The sequence below is a fragment of the Antrostomus carolinensis genome, unplaced genomic scaffold (genome assembly GCF_000700745.2).
Source record: "Antrostomus carolinensis isolate BGI_N321 unplaced genomic scaffold, ASM70074v2 scaffold4723, whole genome shotgun sequence".
Classification (NCBI taxonomy): Eukaryota; Metazoa; Chordata; class Aves; order Caprimulgiformes; family Caprimulgidae; genus Antrostomus; species Antrostomus carolinensis.
Window position 1 is genome coordinate 22,250 of NW_010303003.1, and position 23,036 is coordinate 45,285.

General features: G+C 37.0%; 1 protein-coding gene across 1 annotated transcript in view; it reads right to left on the reverse strand.

Annotated features, from left to right (window-relative positions):
- The window catches only part of ADGRL2 (adhesion G protein-coupled receptor L2), a gene marked incomplete at its 3' end in the record, with an annotated part of 119,648 nt that overhangs the window by 20,709 nt on the left and 75,903 nt on the right, over window positions 1–23,036 (reverse strand). Inside the window, exons 3-11 of the mRNA XM_029084002.1 lie at window positions 22,354–22,463; window positions 17,689–17,703; window positions 15,956–16,756; window positions 7,838–8,134; window positions 7,209–7,312; window positions 6,186–6,371; window positions 5,095–5,133; window positions 1,964–2,147; window positions 1–121 (exon numbers count right to left, since the gene is read on the reverse strand). The exon at window positions 1–121 is cut by the window's left edge and continues 14 nt beyond it. Of these exons, the coding sequence (XP_028939835.1) occupies window positions 1–121; window positions 1,964–2,147; window positions 5,095–5,133; window positions 6,186–6,371; window positions 7,209–7,312; window positions 7,838–8,134; window positions 15,956–16,756; window positions 17,689–17,703; window positions 22,354–22,463 (1,857 nt within the window). The remainder of the gene's footprint in view (window positions 122–1,963; window positions 2,148–5,094; window positions 5,134–6,185; window positions 6,372–7,208; window positions 7,313–7,837; window positions 8,135–15,955; window positions 16,757–17,688; window positions 17,704–22,353; window positions 22,464–23,036) is intronic.

The window sequence follows — 23,036 nt, forward strand, 5'->3', positions numbered from 1 at the left end:
TTCCTGCTGTTCTGTTTCACGGTGCTTGCAGAGAGCTGAATCGAGTTGCCTCCTTTACTGCCCTGAGGAAATTTCAAGTCCTGCACCTGGCCCTCAGTAATGAGCACTGCAACATCCAAAACTAAGCAGATCAGGGGGAAAAAAAAAAAAAAAAAAAAAAAAAAAGTGGTAAAAAGGAGACTCTTGGCTGGATTGCAATATGCCAGATGACAATATTTCCCCCCACTCTTTCTTTAGTTTTTGCACACTGCTGTCCTCATTTGCCACTGTAAGATAGATCTGTACAGCATGTTTCAAGCACACAGAGTTAGTTTAACTAAACCTAGTGCACACTACTAAAATGCTAACATGACATTAAACCTTGTTTTAATTTATGCCCCCAAAACATCAATTTAAAAATATCTCACACACATGTTACAGAGAAATGCTCTTAATGTCTATGCAGTATCATCTGCTAACAAATTTAGAACTTTAAGTATTGATTTAGATATAAGGAGTTATTTTAAAAGTCAGCATATAAGTATACTTATGCCATGTATTTAGCTAAATCAGTATTTGTCTCTAAAAAAAATTATTTTTTTGCTAAATCTAATTTTCTATAAAGGTTTATAGGAAACCATTTTATTGGTTCCGCAAAAAAATATTTAAATTGAAAACTTAGATGCCACTCAGCCTTACTTACGTTTTTATTTTATAACTACGCTGGATTCCTTTGAGTATGTAAAATCATATAGGTCAGAGTGGTCAATCTGTTGACAAATATCTGCATTATATTAAACTGATCGAACTATAGGTCTAAACTATGGACCAACAAAAGGTATGAAATTAGGGAATGATTTCTCTTTCTCTAAGCCACACATATGTACGTGCACTGGGAATTCAGTCTTGCGTGGCATCGGTAATGTTTTGCTAACCATGACTTAAAGACAGCTTATCACAAGAAGTGATGATCAGACAGTCTACAGACCTCCATGGAACTGCTCGTGTACATCCTGAGGGAGATTTTCTGTGATTCTACCTACACTCCTTCAGAAACCACAGGTGCAGTTCCTTTGAAAATAGACTGTAACACCTTTTCGCATCCTTTCCCAGTATCTTCCTACTCAAATTAAAAACTAGGCAGGATCACCTTCTACAGTTACAAATATGTTGATACTGAAATGTGAAAAGTCTCATTTCTGCAATCTACTCCAAGTCTCCATCTTGGCACCCCTCAAATTAGAAGACTTTTGGCTTCCTTGTACCTCACTGACACTACATTAATCTCTGTAATAAGATGAAGGAATTTTAATTTTATGCATAGCAATGATTTTTGCTTTAACACATCCCACGTACCAATATTTGCACATCTCTAATACCAAACCCCTTCATTTATCTGTCACCATTTAAATCCCAAATTATGCTCCAACTATCTACAGCTATTCTGCAGTCTCTGGAGCATAGCTATTCTGCATTATGGGAGATGTAGTTCACTGAACACATTTTTACCTGACAACAGTCAAGTTTAATATAAACATTTGGCCTATGTTTTGAGTGCCTAAAATATTTAACTGGCAGAGTATGTTGCAAAAAAGTAATTCAAATTCATTAGGAACAGTTTATATATACCAGGAAAGCATTTCTGCAGCTCTACAGAAAGCAGTTACCTCAAAAAATCCATACATGCCATTTAAGCACTCTTCATATCCTTAAGTTCTGCTAATGCTTTTTCAGTGGTAAATCAACTTTGCAACATCAACTACTTTCCATTTTACACTGTATTAATGACACTAAAGAAGAATGCTAGTTTTGAAGAACTAAACAAGAAAAGCGTGTCTCCCTTGCTTAGGAGCATTTACCTTTCCACCAAATGTTACGCAGCTCAGCTTTCAAAGGGTATGTGGCTATCTGGAATATTTTTTCCTGATTTTGTGTGAAGCAGTGCACACTGCTATAAATTATGCTTGAAAAGAAATTAACTTACCGATATTTTCTGTGGGCATTGAGACTCTAGTTGGTTCTAAGAGATTATCAGCCAAGACAAAAGCCCCTTCTTCTAATGTATCAAGTAGCATAGTGGCTGCATGGGCTTGTTCTGAAGAATTCATGTCTTTCCAGGACTCCAGAGCTTCAGGCCTGAGCAGGTTGTCCACTGTATCCACAATTGCCTGCATTCATTAGAAAACTATCATTAGGTCTGATTGCCCTAGGCAGCTGGGGAAAATTCCCAACGTTATCTGGTGACAATTATAACACTTAACTGTCAGAATGATTTACTGTGATTTAATGGCACTAGGAAACTTTTTTCAACATAAAAATATTTTACATCCTCTCACTGGATTAGCATTAATAGAAGTGCAGTCAGCCACTAGCATTGTGTGTTCTCTAAGAGGTAAACATGCAGATTTGACTCGTCTTGTGTCAGATATCAAGATGGTTTTATTAATGTGCTGAAAAATGTAAAAATAATAAATAAAATGCTGAAAATAAATAATGCATTGAAAAATGTAAAAATAAATGCCAGAAGTTTTGCCTGAAGCTTTCATCTTAAAGTTAATGTCAAAATGTGTAACTTCTATTTAAAAATACTAACGCCAAAGCTGACATTCTGCAGTTTAGGCTAAAATGACAATAATAGTCTCCTGGAACCTCAGTCCAACTCAAGCCATAAACTACTTGTCTATGACAAACTGCCTTGTTTATTACAGGAGGCATGAAATGAAGCTGACTCAGTGGATATAAATTAGCCTGGACCACTCTCACTCCCCCTCCTCTTCCTGTACCTGTTCACAGATACTTAAAAAGATTACTAAATCCCATTCCTGCACAAAGGTCAGTTAAAAAAGGAAATCAATAGAGCAAACAAGACGTCCACTGACTGTCCCTGGTATCAGTGAAGGCAAAACTGTAAAACTGAATAAAGCTGCCATTTTAAAGTCTTTCTTGTTACAACTCTATCACCATGTTTTAAGGTTCATTAAGCTGCATATAAAGTAACAGTAACTAAGGAAGAAGAAGAATTCAGCAACATGATTACATTATTTTTACAAAATAATCCAATCAATCACATTAATCAGTTAATCAATTGAAGGCAGACTCTTACATTAATGCATAATGTAGCTGTGCACTGAGTATGCTGTGCATTGAGCATGCCATTCACTGCTGAAATACCCTGTTTACTCTGTTCTATCTACCTAGTCATAATGTGTCATTAAGCATATATATAATTTGTTTGATCAATTTAAAATCATTGGGAATGGAAACAGACACATTGTACAAACAGAAAGATGTTGGTCTGGAATACTATATTGTGCAAATAAACGAATAGGAAAAGCTGGTCAAGGCTATTGTCAGAGCAAGATTAATTAGCCTAATCCATTTTAATATCCTCTTTCTGTCTGCATTGTGAGCCATCACGACCTTCCTAGCAGGTGGAACATACTTCGAAGTGGCATTAAAGCCTTTTTTCTTTCTCTAATGGGAGACAGAATAGTCAAAATGCTCACACTGATACTGCTGCAGCCATTAACTAGAGTGGAACAGAAATTGGTCTGCAGAGGCCAGATTCATTAGTTACCAAGAAATACAGATTGGAGCCGCTAATCTGAGGTACAAATGAATCCTCTGTCACAAAGTGGGAACTTGCTTCATTTGCATAGTGTAAGTCAGCTTTTGATTTGTAATTTCAAGAGGTTTATTAGTCTTATCTAAGCAGAGAAGCCCATTTGAGACCTACAGAAAATGACACCAGTCGGAAATTAAGGTTGTGCTATGATTTCTTGTGTATCTCCATATAGCGCTGATGGTATGCATTCATGAGTATGAAACAGGTTTTATTTATTACAGGATAATCTAACTCTGCATTTTTCCTGTGGAAAATGATCACCTGCCCAGTAATATTTCTGAGGCATTCTCTCCTCTCAGGCGGAGGCGAGCAAGCAGTGGGAAGACTATGTGGTCCCTGTGACGCAGCTGTCAGAGCAACCCCATTACTGCTCTTCTCACATTCAAGTTTACTATTGAAAATGAAGTAAAGAAAACTCAGTTTACTCAAATAACATCTGCTGGATTTGCCTTTCCTATTAAAATATTTTCTAATAAAAACCTACTACGATTATTATTATTATTAAGAAGAAAATTTATCTCCAGATCTTTGTGTACTTTTGTAAAATTTCTGCATAACTGGACATCTCTTATCCCATTCCTGGGCTGCTGGATAAAAGACAGAAGTGCGCTGTACAGAGAAATGTCTCTTCAGTAGGAGTCTGAATAACTTTATTATGTTGCAAAGTATTTCAAAGTCCTTTTCAAAAATCATTCTTACATTTTCTATCAGAAGGTAAAAGTAAAAATCCGTATTTTAAAAGAAACGTTGAAAAATGTGCAATAAAATTTTTCAGAGACAGACACGATCTGTTCTAGGACTTTCTTCTCTTCTGCACAGGTGTGAGGTGGCATTACTGGCATTGTATTGCAGAGCAGGAGCTGGCCACTATGGGCAACCATTCTACAGCAGATGAAAGAAACTGGAAGTCAGTTAGCAATGTGTTACATGCCTTCCATATAGCCTGGTTCATGGACACGTGGCACACATTTTGCTACTAAAGTTAGAGACATGTTTGTCGTTACATTTTATCCTGAAGTCACTGAATCCGGCCTTTTTAACAATTCTTACAACTATAAGAAACTTATTTTACAAGGTATAAGAATACACAAAGAACAAAGCAGGCCATACAATGTACATTTTTCATGCAAGCAAATTAACTCTAAACAGTCTTTGATATAAAACACTACCAAGGTGAAGTAATTTCTGCTAAGTTGCCAGTTTTTTCCTCCACTCAAGGTTTTAATATGAGAGATGTTACTTCCAATTCAGATAATAACCATTTCTGCTCTTTTAGTTTTGAACAAGTTGAGGTGAAAGAGGTATAAACTTCGATCTTAATTTTTTTTTCCAAGTGTTATACCTGTGCAAAGCCAACATTTGTACAGTTGATACAGGGCACAATACACATTTATCAAAGACTGAAATACATAGGATCATGCAGCAAGATGATAAAGCGTGGCAGGTTGCTGAAGCAGGGAGAAAGCAGGGTGACAGCACAGGAGAGATACCTTAAGGTAAGCCCTGCATGTCTTCTCTCGTTTTTGGAGCTTTTTAGTAAGAAAAAAGAAAATCAGAAGTTAGACATATTCTGGAAAGCTTCAGAAATACCAAAAAATTAAGCTGGTGTTTCAAATCCCAAATTCGAACTATAGCCTGCACATTTATCTAGTTTCTGTCCACTGATGGCTATAAAAAAAAAAAAAATGCACAGGAAACATTTTTCCCCAACTTTTATACAGGTGCCCAGATATCTTTGCCCAAACTGTGGGATTTGTGTGAAAAGGTCAAAGGAGAAAATCCCTGTGTGGACACTTGATCCGTCTCTGGGAAAACTCTTTTAAGGGCAGTTAGGGATCGTAAATAAAACTATTTCCAAAGTAACAGAGAAGTGCATGGAGCTCTCTCTCCAAAGCAGGCTGAAAAAATGTTTTGTTTGCAGCTTGTTGACCAAGCTGACACAAGGAAGAGGCTGAGAAATACAGCATTTCCTCTGAAAAAAAGAGCAATGGTAATAACACTTGTGATCTGTATTTAAACCACAAAGATAGACATTTTCTCTGAAATGTTTCTCTGAACATCATTCCAGAGAAAACACTTATTCATGTTTTAGACATGTGTATTAAGGCTTTTTTATAAAGATCAATTATAAGTGATGTTGGTGCCTTTAAAAGGCTTAGAAAGTGCTATTATTCTGCAGGAAGTTAGATTAAAATAAAACCCTGCACCTACGCAGAATCCCACTGATTTTATTACATGTTCAGGGTTAAAAAGATCACTGGATAACATGCCGATTTGTTACAGAATTTCTGAGAGCTAATGCCCATTTCCCTCACACTAGTTATACCACATTCCAGATTTTAATAAGGGACACAGCTATGTATTTTAGGACCAGCCAGAATTCGTGAATTGTATCTTATTCCCTAAAGAAGGTAATTGCAACTTTCCACGGTGTATTTACTGCTGTTTTCTCTAGCATGTTTATTCCAGACTAAAAGCAAGCAGGAGTAAAGTATAGATTAATATTTCTGAAAGGAAAAAAAAATAAAAAAAACAAGGGCAATGGTTATCTCAGCAAGAGGAGGTGACAGGAGGTGTGTACCTTGTTATAACTCCTTCCAGCAGAGTCCTTTTCACTGGGCCGCAGCTCCTGCAGCTGAGCATCCAAAATGTCCACGAGCTGCTCCATCAGCCTCACTGATGAACTAACATCGCCAGCAAAGACGGGTCCTTTGGTGTGTTTAGCCAGTTCATTGGCCAGACTAGCAGCATTTTCTCCACTTCTGATCTGAAATGACAATTTATATTATCTCAGTAGGGTCCCTTGTTCTGCTTGTGGCTCCTAATTCCAATTCCCTGTGTACCTTTCTTGTGGTGAAATAACCATTTGCACATACATTGAAATCTGCAACTAATTGAGACCAATAACGTTCTCTTTATCTCAGAAGATTAAAGTTTCTTAGATCCGTGACACACAAAAGCAGTTCTTAAAAGCCATGAAAAACAGAAATCAGACTGGGACTTTTGGGATAGATCTTCCATTCATCTTCATTTTTATTTTACTGACATTATCAGACAGTACGAAATCTATTTGTTCATACTAGTGCTTGAGGCATTTGAAAGTCAAGTAGCCTGATACTGACAACAAATTATCCAGTTTTCATAAACTTGGTAAATCTCAGTAGGGAAGGAAAACACAGAAAGTGGCTCTGCACTCTAATCATACTGTTATTAATGCACTCAGACAAAAATCTATTTATTACACTATAATTTTTCCTGAACCAAAAAACCTTGCTGTATTCCATAGTTTTTGCTGTGTGATTTATAATATCTGATTTATTAAGCAAATTTAGCTTTTGGTTTTTGCACACCAGCAAAGTTACTTTGTTTTAAATAGCAATGCAAACACATAATCACAGATTCAATAAAAGAACTTAGAGGGAGAGCATACTAAAACACACATGAACCTAACTGTTGTCCTGTGCTTTGCACACAAAGTACACATTACTCCTTCTACCTTAAATGAACAGAGTAATAGAGACTGCTTCAACAGACTGAATTATTAATGCTCAGAGTTAAAACCCTTAATCACCAGTGTACACCCGATTAAAAGGTTTCAACCAACCTTCTGAGCCAGCTGATTTACCCAATGTGAGGTGCAGTTGCTAAGATCAGGGCCTTTGGGGTTCCACGTTCCCGTTAAGACCAGGCAAAGATATGAGGCAGTTCCTACAACAGATGTAGAAAACTACGGTGAAATGGAAACCATTTTTTCGCATGCATTCAGGAAATTGGCTCCACTGTGCTCCTAAGCAATGTTAAATTCTGAATGCCACTAATGGCAGTAGTTGACAATAAATTAAAAAAACGTATAATGTAGATTACAAACAGCAGTAAAAAAAGTCCGTGAAAAGTACCAGACGTTTTCTGCAAACAAACAAAAAGCCCCTGATTTTTCCTGGAGCTCATCCAGAGTGGAGCTCATAATGAGAAATTCAGCTGTAAGCATATTTCACAACAGTCCTCGAGCAAAGCCCTAAAATTTGACCTGGATTCTCAAAAGCACATGCGCAAGGTAATTCTGCAGATACACCCAAACGCCATTTGCAGATTAAAACTTGACCACTGCCTGTAGATACTGCATTCTCCAAGTAACAAAAAAAGTGTGACAGACAGCTTGAGACTAAAAAAAAATTCACCATGAGAGAGCAGCACACTGCTTTTGAAATCAAGATATACTTTTAAAGGCAATACCTCGTGTTCCTTTGGGGCAAGGGCGTTCAACCATCATTCCTCTTTGTGTCTGAGGCCAGCTAATCCCCCTGGCCTCAGTCGGTTCACAGAATCTCTCCGGCAAAGGGAAAAAACTTGTCACAGGAGGAATTTTGGTTGTGGAAATGGGTGGCGGTGGCTTGGGTCCTCTGCTTCCTTCCTTTGTTCCTCCAGCTAATGTTGTGCTTATGGGACCTTTCTGTGATGTAGTGCTAGTGGTTGACACTGTGGTTTTGTATAGCTCTGCTGAAGAGGTTATTGTCACTGCTGTAGTAGGCACTGCACAGAGAAAATTGGAGTAATAATAAAGTAAATGACTTCAGAATTATAAAAAAAAAGTTCTTTAAATGTTATTTATGTAGTTTTAAAGGATTCTCTGGTGTCTCCTTTCATTTATCTTAATATTACTTTTTTCTTATTGCCATTCTGGGTGCTTAAGAGATAACTTCGATTTTTTATTTTTTTTTTACTCCCAGCTCATACCAGTATGTTTCAGCACATTCTCCAAACAATCTCTTCCTTAATAAAAATTTATAGTTACATTTCTAAAGGCTGAAAGGCAGTAGCAGGGAGTTATCAGTACATAACAAACATGCTCAAAGCAATTAAAGATTACTTAATCACTTCTGCAGAAGGAATAACTCAATAGACAGAATCATTTGAATCAGTGTGCCATAAACAATGCAGTCCAGCTTTAACAGCAAAGGCAGTGGACTGTAACTAAAGAGACCATTTTAAAAAAAAAGACCCCAAACTTCAAGTCACCCACTACACACCTTGCAGGAAAATAATTACGATAACATCTTCCTACCCAGCACTCATTCTGCTTGAGAGAGCTGCAGCATGCCTGATTAGCTCCTAACAGAAGCAGCGCTTAGCATGTACGCGGTGTTCCTCTGTTTGAACATTTCGGGCCTTAACATCCTTTTTTGATAAAGCAGGTATGAAGACACAACTCTTTCAAGCCAGTGGCAAGTACCTAGTTTAATCTTTTATGAAACACTAGGATTGGCTTAGGCCAAATCACTTCTGCCCGGGATCGCAGCTGCTCACTCCACTGACCCACGTCAGGAACGCATCGCCGGAGCTGCTGAGGTACAGCCCGAGCGATGCCAAAGTTTCGAGGCTTTGGAGAGATGACACTAGTTAATGACAGTGGAGATAACAGTCTGCAATTCCTGTTCATCACCTTCAAACATACGCTGAGCAGGGGCTGAAACAATGCAAGTGAGCAAAGTAACCGAACCAGTTAGCATTAATAATCTTCAAGTCTTCATTAGTGTTCACAGTGCTTTATAGGCACATAGAAGTACAGATCCTTGTGCTGAGAATAAATAAGCTAATATCAAGTATTTTTAAAATCCTAACTGATACAGAAATAAATGAAACTAATTTTAGAATTAACTTCAGTGGATAAAGTGGCTTTTTCTTTCTTTTTTTTTTTTTCTCCTTCTGCTAGGCCCTGCAACTCTGACTTACTGGACAATGTACCTTTAAATTAAATCATAAACAAAAAACAAGAGCTTCCTTGCTTTCTTTCAGCAGATACTTTTAAGTTAGTGTTTTGAGTAAGATTAACTTCTAGTAGTTTGGCAGATAACAATTATTTCAAAATCCTTTTTCAATTACATTTCAGTTATAATATATTAAGAGTCTTAAATATGAATTTATCTTTTTATTTTCATACGCATTAATAGTGGCATTTTTTAAGATCAATTTGTTATTGAAGACTAAATGCAAAGATGTGCTTTTCATCCCTCTCTTGCTCATGAATGAAAAACTCCTTCATAGGCTGTCTCCTCTTCAGTCTCATTTTTGGCTGCTTGAATAGAGGTTGTGTAACTGTGCTGAAGTTGTGGTGTAGCCATAGCCAGCTACGACAAAACCTACTGAAATCCCCAGATCTGTTCTGCAAGTGCTTGCCTGACATCTTGTGAAACTGCTGTAATTTTCTTTTGATTACAAGGCATCCAGCCTTCTAGTGCTTTCCCAATTAACATTTGTCAAAAGCGTCTGCAATCACTTGCAGAAGTGTCAGGCAACGCCTGCTGAATCAGGTCCTGGGGAACAAGGACTGGTGGGGATGGAGAATGATGCAGGGGATAACCAATTATTATTATCCATCCCCTACCACATTGTGCTAATTAGTATGTATTTAATCACTAAAATTCGTATTAATGTTATTGCAAATACTACTCAAAACCTGTAACATTTAAGATAATGCTGTCTCGGAAGCAAAATATCACTGGAAGAATTTGTAACAATTCTGAAGTTCAGCAGTGAGGTAACAATTTTCAGAACATACTTTGTGCTGCACCCTGAGCTAAAATACCTTGCTGTCGTCATGCAGCTTTAGGCAGAACAATTTTAATGCTAACCATTTAAATAAATTTCAAAGCATATTACCTATGATTCAAAAATGACCTGGCATGGCTTAGTGATAGTACATAGTTTAGAAATATATTTATAATCTCACATTTTAGGAGAAAGACTTCAAAACACCTCTGTCACAAACCTGAAAAAAATACAGATAATTTCTAGGAGATTTTCCCTTGAAGTAAATTTTTTTAAAAAGAGATGTCAGTATATTTTAAGAATGTACCAGAAAACTTCAGACAGTGCTGGAAGTCTGGGAAAGAAGGTGGTTGAAAAAATAAGAAATGACTGAACGCATCACTTTAAGGAATACATCTAGATTTTAGAAGGCAGATCATTTTGTTTTTAATGACCTGACAGGAACTTGATCTGCAAGGCCATTCTCCTCAGCTGTAAGAAGACACATGATAGCTGCCACCACCTGACGTGTCTTGTTCTGAAAGCTGAGGGTGATGGCACCTGCAGGCTCCCAGGCACTGTCTTGCAAAGTGCTTTAGCAATATACGATAATGGCAGTGATGATCAATATGCCGCAACTAAGAAGAAGAACAAACTCTATGTTGAGGTTATTAACCTATTGTTCCAGGCAGCAGGGGTGAGTGTCTTACAAGGCTGAAGATATGCAATTTTTATCCAGCACCAAAAAAAATGCTTTTACAATGTGAGATTCTATTTTGGACTTTTTGACTAGGCTGAGGAGAAAACCCAAACCTGTTCCGCCTTCTTCCTTTTTTTAAAAAAAATAAGTGTATCTCATAAACAACTGAAGACAGACTTTGTAAAATTTTTTTAAAAAAAGAAAAAAAAACGAAAAAAAGAGCAACAGGAAGTAAATCCAAAGACTCAAGTTGAGGGCAATTAATTTACATTTGTTTCATGCAGTTCCTAACAGCTGATTTGAACAGTTATACATACTATCTGTTTCTAAAAATGAAGACACCACTGGAGTAAAACTTAACACCTGTTTAACAGTGTGATGTCTATAAAAAACATAACACAATTGCCTAGGACAGCAGGGGAATAATAACTTTTCTTCCCCCAACTGACAGTGAAGAGTAGATTTAGAGAAGGCACACAAGCTATCTAGTATTCTTTGCCAACAGTATTCTATTCAAAGCAAGCATAAAATATGTTTTTAAAAAAACAAACCAAACCAAACCAAACCAAAAAACCATCACCCAAAATACAACTCTGACTTAGATTTTAGATTGTGTTGAAATGTCCAGATGATGCACCACTTCTGGAACTACTAATGGTTCCATTTTAATCTCTGGCATCTAGGTAATTTTAGAAATCAGCTGCATGGATTTTTCAGTATGCTTTTATATATAGGTCAGGTATTTCAATGTATTTGGACACATGAAAATCAATGTGCCCACCTTCATTTTCAAAAGGTGTCATACACTGAGCTGCCATGTAAAGCAATGGAGACCAGAAACCTGTGCAAATCCAGATCTCCCTGCCTTCTGCTTATTACCACTGTATGTCTGTTTTCATGCTTCACTGAATAGCAGGGAAGTCACTAAGACTCACCTAATTACCAACAGGTTCCAGCTATTATGCTAGCCAGTGCTCTACTGACCCTGCCAAACCCTGTTTAGTTGAAAGCAAAATGTTTACACAGCCATTTATAAATGTATACCCTGAAAATGGTAACAAATATGCTACAAAATTAGAAAAATACCTATGATCAAGAAATGTGCTATGTGGTCCCCATTATATTGTCTTTACTTGTACAATTACTCTTCAATCAATCTGTAGTGTATCATATTCAATATAATAGTAGTTTTAATTCACTTAATTTGCTGGATAACTTTATCGTAGATTCTTGGTGTTATAAAAATGTAGTTGCACTAGTTTCCTATTATTTCAATCTCTTGGTGATAGTACTCTCCAAGTTTCTGTTCTGTTCACACTTACAACATCTGTATTTTCCTGCAGTGATCCAATAGAACTTAATGATGGGTATCATGGTGCAAAAGGGGAGACAATTTCACTTTGAACAGTTTGCACAGTTAGTGCAAATTGGGATGAGTGTAGCTGAAATCTCTCCCTAATGCATTAATAGAGAATAAAAGGATTTATCTTCTTTTTGTTACCAAGAAAACCTTATCATTTAATGCTCATATTTACTTTTTAGGGGGGAAACTCCCTTCATTCTATCTTAACTTAAAATTCCTTTTAAAAATTCCTATTTCAGCGAGGATTCATTTGGTCACTTGGATACCTCATTTAGAAATAATGTAACAGGAAATACCCCTAAATATACTAAATATCCCTAAATACACTAAATTTACCAAGCATATAAAAATCTCTGTTTTTTCTTGAATTTTTCATAGTGGCTTTTTGCAGCGCGTTGATACATTTTATTTTATTTCTAAATTAAGGTTTTGATTTTAAAATGTAGTTTTCATACTTAACCTTAGAAAATGTGCTCTTCTGCAATATCTGAGTGGTACTTCAGCTGTAGCTCTGAAAACCATTTCTACATCTATGTAATACAATTCCAATGAGAAGAGAGAAGAAAAAACAACACATGAAGAATGAGGTTAAGGAGGGAGTTCTAAGGGCAGCAGACCCCACTGTCAGGGTAAAACAGTAGCCTGGCTGTAGCATCCGCAGTTTTAGAAATCTGAAGAGTTCTCCTGAAGATTAAGAAAATAAGGATACGGGGAGCACGTAACACGGCCAGTTGCAAGAGGAGAAAATGGTGTAGATTTGCAGCAATGGCAAGGTCAACATTAGGTCAATTATAGTGGTATTTCAGAAGTTTCAATAGGCAGATTTAAAAATGACAGAAACAACTGAGAGAAAAAAGGCAGGTTTGGGGTCATGGATGAGTCCAAGATTTTGGCCCTGGGAGCAAATATAACCCTTGAGCTCAAAAGTGTGAGTCAAATGTGACAAACTCATCTTTCATGTAGGAAAAAAGACTGTTGTTTTTGAAGCACTCAGTAGCTGGAAGTTATGGTGTAGACAATTGATAGCCGAGACAGATAGATGTAGGGGAAAAAAAAAAAAAAAAAGAATCAGTGTGGGTCTATAGATCATTATTGCTCCCACGGCAACAGAGGGAACACAGATTGCTGAGTTGCCCACAATGGCCCCAAGTTAACCGTTCGAACAGAAAAGGCCACGACTTCCAATTTTGAGGCACTGACCTCCTGACACCATTAAATACTTCATATTAAAGTACCATTGCAAAAGACACTAAAAGAAGGTTCCTGTATTAGGTGACTTAAAGAATGTTATCCTAACACCTATGTCTTTGAGTAGATAATTAAGAAATCTGAGTTGACCACAAAAAACCCAAACCAAATCAGAACAGAAAAAACACAAAAATGCCCTTCATCACATTAGTGGAAAATCTGATCTAATTCCCAATGAGATAAAAAATTCAAAATGTGTCTTACACATATAGATCCTTTAACTATGTAAAAATAGAAGGACTGATCTTCAATTTATATAGACTTCATGCTAAAACAAAGAGGAACTGAGACTATAAACCAAATAAAATATAGATTTAGAAATTGTACAGAATCTTGTTATGGTTTTATAGCGGTACATCTCAAGGACAATAATATTAGATAATACTTCCTTTAATTTAGTAGTCTTTAACTACAGGCAATTGGCTTAGGCAAAAGAGGAAATTAACTGAAATATATTCTTAGATATGCTATGTACAGATCCACACAAAAATAAAATATTGGGTATCAGCTTCATATAAGGAAAAACAGCACTTGTGAATACATGCATCACATATTCAAATAAAACTAGTATCTTAATATGGTTTCTATATTTTAAAAAGGCCATAATCAAAATATATTTACTGATGTTGTAATGCATGTAAAACCCACACTCATAAATCACTCAAAAAATATTCCTTCTCTGTCTTCACGGGTGAACGGGCAAAGAGCTGAGACGAGAGGCAAGCACCCTGCAGTGTGCCCTGGACCCCTTCTCATCTAGGCTTAGCTGGAATAAACCACTTCTCCCCCTGCCCTGCATGCCAGCAAGGAGCCCAGGAACATTAATGGGTGCTGGTGGATGCCCAAATCTCCTTCTGATATAAGATGGGAAGTGGCCAGCACATGTACTGTAACTTAGGATCTTGGAGACTCATAATAAAAACATCATGAAATGTCTTACTGGAGACCTTTGGTGGTTTACTAAAGCAAAGGAAGGATTGCACAAAGCCTTTTCTTCTCTCCCTGCTCTTCCTTAACATTTTTCCTTCAATGCAATGATTTAAAGATTAGCTTTTGCCACATTCATGGCAGCTGCCTGAACTGTGAAAAGCTATTTAGAGACTGCACCTCCATTTTAAGCTTTGGAGAATTTAAAATGCATCTTCATCTCAGTTAAACAGAATGAAAGTGACATGCATGAGAATGTATGAAAATGAAAGCTTTATCTTTTTTTTCTAATTACATAGGTGAGTATGTCTCTGCTAAGAGCAGCCCCACAGCCTCCCTGAGGAATAGACTACCTTGATATACAGTGAGCAAAGCTTGCCAGGACTGCTGCCCTCACAGCTAGAGGTCTGGCCCCAAACACTTGGAACTTGCTTGAGCCTGGCCAGGTACTGCCAGGGAAGTGTGCAGGAGACAGACTGGACAGATTGTCACTCGGCTCTGGAGATCACTAATGTATTAGTTCGAAACTCACTTGTTCTGCTGCATCTTACATGCTTTTGTACCTCAGAAGAGCTATAGGTATGTTGATGTAATTGTGTGCAAACTACGTATTTTGCACTGCTGTGCATGAATCGGCTTTGCTGAATCAGGATAGCTACTTTTCATGTGGATAAGCCATTATTACAACTTTTTTGAAGTAGAAAAAATTTCTGCTAAACATGCATACCAGTTAGATGAGAGAAGTGAAGCACTACCTTCATTGCTAAAGCATCTTATCAACATTCTGCTCCTTGCTGCATGCATCTTCTGCCACAGAGCATTTCACTTAGTATTTAGTCTTCTCTGCAGATGTTAATATGTTGCTGTGCCTGTTCATGTCATTTTTAGGGATTTCTGGACTTAAAGACCTCCATATTTCTTTTCTCTTTTGACAGTTAGTGTCTTTCCTTTTAAGTAGTTGTTCTAACTTTAAGTGAGCTGAACTGCAATTGTAATGGACTTACTGAGAAACCTGCTAGAAAGATGTCAGATAATCTTGTCTAACCTGGCATTAGGAACTGTGAAAACAGGGCTGCAGAAAAATATTTATGCTTGGTATTGCACATTAACCCCATACATCTCCTCTGGGACCTCCCAGGACACATCGCTCTCGACTGTTGGCGCCAAGAAGCTAAAAGGTCTGCATGTATGTTGTAATCAATTCAGAAGTCAGGTAGCACCAAAGAGACAGGAACAGGCTTCTGGCTCAAACTTAGTTTAGCTATAGAAGTCAAACTGACTGATGGTATAAAGTAAATAAACAATTTCCCAACTCATTCTCAAACACAGAAAAGTGAAACACTTGTTATTAAAAAAAAAAAAAAAAAATAAAACACAAACCTGTAACCTGCAAGTAATTCTATCTCTCTTCACAGGTTCTGCAAATTTGCCTTGCACCACTGTAGCGCTGTACGGCTCAGCATGATGCAGACAAACAACCTCTCGTTGCCTTTCTGCCAAGAGCTAAGTCTAAGACCAAAGATAACATAACATAGTTATCTGAATGGAAGTACAAAGAGATTAAAAATGAGAAAAAACAAATTCTTACCTTGGGCAGGATCAGGTGGGCCAAACTCCAAAGAATATCGCAGAATGAAGTTGTTATTCCACACATACAGCTGGTTGTCTCTGGGGTTGTAATCCACTGCAGCTATGTACTGGTACTGGTTTGGGAAAGGAACGTCAACGTGTTCGCCTCTGCTTAACCTGGTGTTGTAGATGTAATCAATGGTGTTCTTACCAGTCTCGCTCTCATTGTCCTGATACACCGACCGCACTACGTACAGGACACCACATATCATGAAAGCATTGGATGCTGCACGTTTGTCGTATGTTGTTTCCCAGGTGGCTTCGAAACGCAGGGTGTAAGGGTTCAGCTGGCTAATTACTATCATTCCGTTGTTTTGCTCCGTAGCATAAATTACCCATAAGCCATTTTCATCAACTGCCAAGTCAATATCAGTCTTTCCTCCCCATCGGTATGGAGAGGTGTCATGGTAATTAGCATAATTGATTATGGCCTCTCCACTCTTAATTCTAGTCCTCAAGTCAAATTTTACTATGTTCCTAGTTCTTTCCTTGTTAAAAAAGACAGCGCCATCATACACTACAAATCCAGTACCATCCACTCGATTCGGGAGTTTATACGTCGTCTGCTGGCGTCCATTTTGGAAGTCCTCTAAAGAAGCATATTCTATCAAAGTATCAGTGCGATACGGAGTCCATGGCATGAAGTATATTTTATCTGCAGCCTGGAGAGGATCTTTGCACCAAGCACCTGCTTTTTGTTCAGCTTCATATAAATACGGTGAGTCCACAATTGCTTTCAACGTCCCCGGGCAAACAAAAACTAACAGTCACAGAGAGAAGTAAGACAAGAATTACGTCAAATTAAGACTGTCTCATAATAAAAAGAAATAAAAAAGAAAAAAAAAAGGTAGGTAAATCATAATGACTGTGTCAGGAAGAAAAAAAATCAATTTAATTGGCACTAGATTATACCTTATGTTATAATTAATGCAATTATCACCCTTTATCATCCACTTTTCTTAAAGTTACCATGTTCTTGCTGTACCAGTATGGAAAGTGGATGGGAACTGTTTTCACTAGTACAGACCAAGGCTCAATGGCATACACAGACAGCTGAAAATGTAGAGCTACTCTTGCATTTTCGTCTTAGACTTTTACTGAGTACACATTAACGCTCCAGAGCTTTTAACTGGTGTGCAGCAGTGCGCTAGGTCATTTCAGTCCAAAAAAAATCACATCGACTTGTTTAGAACTTTAAGAAGTGGTGAGGCTGAAAAAGGAGGTGCCTCGATTAAAAATAAAGGAACAAAACAAATCATCAGGTATATAGAGAAAGCAATTAGGAGCAGAGAAAACAAAACACAACCAAAGCAATGAATGAAACAGACCAGGAAACCCTGTAACCATGGCATGCTATGGAGAGGGTTCTGGAAGCCAGGCAAGATGACACTTGATTAACAAGAATTTACCCAAGGGTGAGAGAAAGAGAGGGAAAGAAAGACAAAGAGAAAGGGAGAGAAAAAAGCAAGGGAATCTTCCCTCCAGCCCAAGTATTTCAGACACTATACCCCGCCACCTACTTTAAGCAGCCAAGTCACTTTATTGCAAACAGTCGACTTCTTTATGAGGTGTACTTATGAGATCCTGCTGATTATCATAATATAAGAGTGTTGTGGGGAGGGGAAGGGAAGAGGTTAACATCCATAAGGCACATAACAAGGAGCTGGGGTTTGGACTGTATACGTTATTTACCTTTTTGCTCCACTTCTATTTTAAGCATCGGAAGAAAAATAAAAAAGTGCAAGGAAAAAAGAAAGAAGATTAACATAAATTGACTATTAATCTAAAGATTAAATTAGTAACAGACGCTAAATATAGGGAGAATAAGAACTGCACTATATTGGATAAAGAGAAACAGACAACAGGAAAACCTAGCAGGAGAGAGATTCTACAGTTACACAAATGAACATGGATCAATCATTTTAGTAGATTAAGGAGGCAATACAGATATGTTGGCATGTAGTTTCACTTAGTGAACCTGAATAAATAATGAATTACTTTACTAATGCATGCTATACATACTCTTCTTCTCCTCAATGCATAATGCTATCAAGTTGGGTTTTAAGTGACACATTAATTTATCATATATGTGCGAGTGCACATATACATATTATATTAATTAGATAATTATAAATAAAAAATGCAGTATATTAATTATATAGGTTTGTACATGTGCTTATTAAACCTTCCCCCATCTTTTCCCCAGACATCTTTCTGCTTTTCTTTCTTGTAAAGAAAGCAGCTTGCATCCTTTAGTTCTCTTTAGGCTTTATTTTACTTTTTTTCCTGAATGTTAATCTTGAAAACTTTTGCCACTTCTTAGTCTATAACTGCAAAGTCAAGACTAGAAGGAATAAGCAAAAACATCTAGAAAAAAGAAGCAAAAGCACAGTAAGCAAGAGGAAAAGAGAAGAAAAAATTAACATTTAGCTCATTCAGATATTCTCCAGCATCACTGATTAAGCCCGAAACAGCAAGCTAGTATGCAAAGACAGTCATACTAAGTGTTTAAAACAAACATCCATCCCACCACTGTACATGGCAAATATAAACCAAATCCAATTAACGAAGTTATAGCACTACAGCAATTTTTCCCCAAGGAAGTTTTAAGGAACATATTACAGGAAGATGTATAGCTGAAGTCCAGATAGTAAATAGCTTTCCAATAATTATTTGCAATAAAATCTATTTCATATACTCAGTAGCCTTTGAAGCATGCTCCCTCAGTTTCATAAAATGAACTGGAAAATGACAGATGTACCAATCTATGTAACAGAAGCTGCTGATACCAAGAAAGTGTATCAAAACTATTTGCACAGCTATTACATTTCCCGTATTACAGTATTATCCTGAAGAATGTATTTGTATGTTTCATATAAAGTTTTGTATTTTCAGTTTCATTTAACAAAATTACATACAATTATTTTGAGAGAATGGTATTGGCTGAGCTGATCTAGTGTTACTTCAGGGAACAATTCCAAAACTTTATGGGGGAGTGGGAGGGGGTTAATATTCTCAAAATGAGCAGTAGTTTTCCTAGCCTTTGTTCATTTATACATCTTTAGAAAACATACTTGTTTTTCTGCAATTTGTAATTCTTGAGTTATCCGAGTAAATAGAAGATGTATTCTGAGGTGAATTCCTGGCTTTTACAATCAGTGTTAATGACTTTCAGATGATTCTGTTTCTCAACTTTTATGCATGAGTTTATTCCTCGCCAAATAGCAATACTGATATTGTACCTGCTTAGAATTAGTAATATGAGAGGGGGAAAAAGATAGGGATAACTAAAATCATTACTGGCATGTCTGCTCTGCGTGCATTGGTGTACAGCTGTACATTTTTCAGGGACAGATGGGCTTATTGAAATAAACAAATGCTGCAAAGTCCAATCAATACAGACAGAGAGAGTATAAAACACTTTAAAACGTTTTCTATTGAATTCCTGAGTCCAAAAAAAGCTTAAAATAAAAATGCACAGATGTACAAAATGGGACTTTTTATGTTCTTCTTTATAAAAGGGTTGACTTCTGTTACTTCAGTCAAAGTGTCAACATAAATTGTGTAGCATAATTGAGAGAACTGTCAAGTATGGTACTCTCAATTTCTTTGTAATTTCATCAATAAAACTCTTATTTTAGGACAAAGCAATGCCTATCAAATTTGTCTAGAATTTTAGTTTTGTTGGAGATCCAACTGAGTATCTCAATATATTTTTTTTTCTTTTTTACTAAAAAGGATTAGAAAATCATCAGCAACAGGTCTACACTTTGAGATGCAAAAAAGGAAGCTTTTCATTAAGTACTTTCTTACAAGGGTGATGAATACAGAACCCAGAGAAAGCTTCATCAAGCAGCTATGTATTTCTGGAAGCCAGCAAGACATAGAAGAGCTCATAAACTGCATTTTGTACAAGGGTGACACCAACTCCAGTGTGTAAGAACTCCTAACTTTTACCACAAAACCCAGTACGATGTTATTTGTAATCTTTCATGGACTGAAAAGTGTCACAGTGAGACATAGCAAATTTTTCAGTCTTGCAGTAACTGAAGATAAAGTTCAGAAAAAGTAAGAACCATAACTGAACTTTGGTTAGAAGCGCTGTGATCACTAAAAACCTCCCTTCCTAGACCCAGAAAAGCCTATCCCACCTTCCTAACAAATCTCTTATGCTAGGACAGCTGTTATTTGTAAACCTAATTATTTCAGTTGTTCTGTACATTTAGATATGGAGCACTGGAACAAGTAAGGGAGAAAAAAAACATTAGACTTGATAGCTTGATTTTATCAGATGTCAAAAAAAGACACTTGGAAAAATACCAGGATAGGCTTTGTGGGACAGGGAAGAAGACAGCCAACAATCAAAATGGCTACTGAAGCACCATGTGGTTTGAAATCAAACTTCAAAACTGATTTTAGTAACTGGCAACCTTTTTGATGCCTACTGGCAATGATAGGTGATGCCTCTTACAGTTCTGGAATTGGACATAGTGTCATCACTGTACATGTTGCAGTTGACAAACTCCAAAACTTATTGACTTTGAAAAACAAGAATCCTAAGTTACAACAGAAACAAAATTACATAATTCAAAGGCTAGGCCAATGCAATTGTCAGTAAACAAAACCAAACATTTTAAAAGTAGAATAACTACATGTTAGAGTACAGGGTAGCTGCGCTGTGGCACTATACTTCCGAAAACTGGAAAAGAAAAGATTCCTGTAGATGGCAATACTCAATCAGTAGAACATATCCACACTTCTCTTCCTAAAACAGCACAAAAAATTATGTTTGAACATTATTTGCATTACACTTCTTCTCTACAAACTAGCCTACTGGAACTGGAAACGTAACTTCTTGTCATTTGACTGACCTCATGGTTTGGAATCAGATGCACTGCCCCCTTTCTGAGAATTTGGGAATGAAAATATTGCTAAAGTAAAAGTGATCTTTGTGGAACAAAACTGTGGTTAGACTGGGGTAAGACATCACTCCTCAAAAGTGGCACGAGAGAACGGCTACAACAAGCCACCGATACTACACACAGGAGGAATGGTACTAGGGATCACTGTATGCAGTACGCTTCCAATCCTACAAATGGTACAGAAAAAAAAATCAGCAAGCAACCATTTCACAATGACAGCAGAAATGAAGAAAAAACAGATGATCTGTGTTTGGCCTTTAACAACAGTGAAGGTTCAATGTGGTGAAGCAGTACAGAGTAGTACTTCAGTTTAGGAAGTCTAAATTTTAAAATTGTGCAGGGAACCGTATGGACAGTTTTGACATAGCGTTGCTTATGCAAGAACTCATTTCCTTTCTTTTTTGATACATACTGTCACCACAGTGTTTTTGTATCTCAGACTTGGCCTGTTTCCTGTACCAACAAAAAATGTGACTCTGGTTAAGGATTAATGCAGATCAAGAAATTCACGCTTATTAATAACTTAAGGGAACAATCAGTGCACTGCTAAATTCCATTGCAAACACAGCTATTCCTCTGTTGAGTTACAGGATGAGGGAGAAGTCACTGCAAAGAATGACCTTACAAGAAAGCAAAACCAGTTAAAAGTGTTAAATCTGCAGAACTTTTAGAAATATGCAAACATGTCAATGAAAAAAAAGCATTAATTATTCCAAGGAAATAAAAAGTATGTCTGTCAGAGAGAATATTGTACAAAACTGCTGAAGTATCAGTAGCTTAGAATTTTTCTACCTCAGCATGATTTCAGTATTTACTTTGTTTTGTATTTTCTCTTTATATTAAAATTGAACATTTCTTAATTTCCCCCATTTTTTTCACGAACCAAGTTTTAGTAACTTATTGATGAATTATTCTTTCTGACTCTGCGTTCACTTACGAATGTGCCCCTGAAGCACAAAGTCCTCTTACAATGTTCCCCAGCTGGGGCATTTACCTCCAAGTGTCAGTGTTGGGTTTTGCTGTGCACCCACAGTCACCACAACAGCAGGTAGCCTTTCAAGTAGATCACGATTAAAATTGAAGTCAATTCCTGCTTTCAAAGTCTGTGAGCCAAGCCAATTTGTCTGCAACTGGTAGCGGGCAAAAGTACAAATTTCTATCTGGCCTACTGAATAGCTAATTTAAGTTTGTTTTCAGGAGAAACAGTAGCCTTAAAAGCCAAACACTTAAGAACACAGACAGACACTTGGCCAGCATCACATCATGGCTTCCTTCCACACTTCGTGAAACTAATTGGAGGCCCTAGTCTGCAAGTGCTCTGCATGCATAATGGGTCCGTGGGCCATAAACATATGCTTCTTTTCCATGTAACAGCACTCCAGCCCTAATTGTGAGAGCCAGAGGAAGTAAGCAAGAATAAAAAGACTATACTTACTGTACGGAACACATTCATACTGAACTTCTAGATATTTGTATGTTCCAGGACAAGGATCAGGAAACACATCTGACCCAGTAACTACTATACACTGTGTTCGGTTGTTGCACCTGTAATGGGAAAAGAAAGCAAGCTAATTAATTGAAAATTACATTTAATTTGGAAGTTCATACTACAGTACTATATGCAGTGCTAAGTTGCTTCACACTTGGGCAGTCCAATCCATAAAACAACAAAGTTAATTAACACTAGATCAGTCAAAGTCCATAAATAAGGCTTCAAGACAATATTTCAGTTCAGGCTTTATACTTTTAAATTTGGAGATCCATGTTACCTCAAATGTCACTCACTCCCACTAGCAGATACAATTGTCCCAAATACATACTTATTTGATACTACTATTACATAAAATCAAAGAAAAATGCAAAATGATATAAAATTTTTTTAAAGTGTAATTTTTAATAATGTACAATAATGCAAATGAGCAATTCCTCCCATCTTTAGAGATATACATACTGCTGAATGGTTTTACATTTTTGTTGCAATTCAAGGAAGTAATGCTTTTGGTTGGAAGAATTATTGCAGACAACGAGCATTAGCATTTCCATTTTAATTATTTTAGGAGCAGTTGGTGGACTTTAAGTTTCCTCCTTTAGGTTACAGGAAGAGGTAAAGAGTGACTG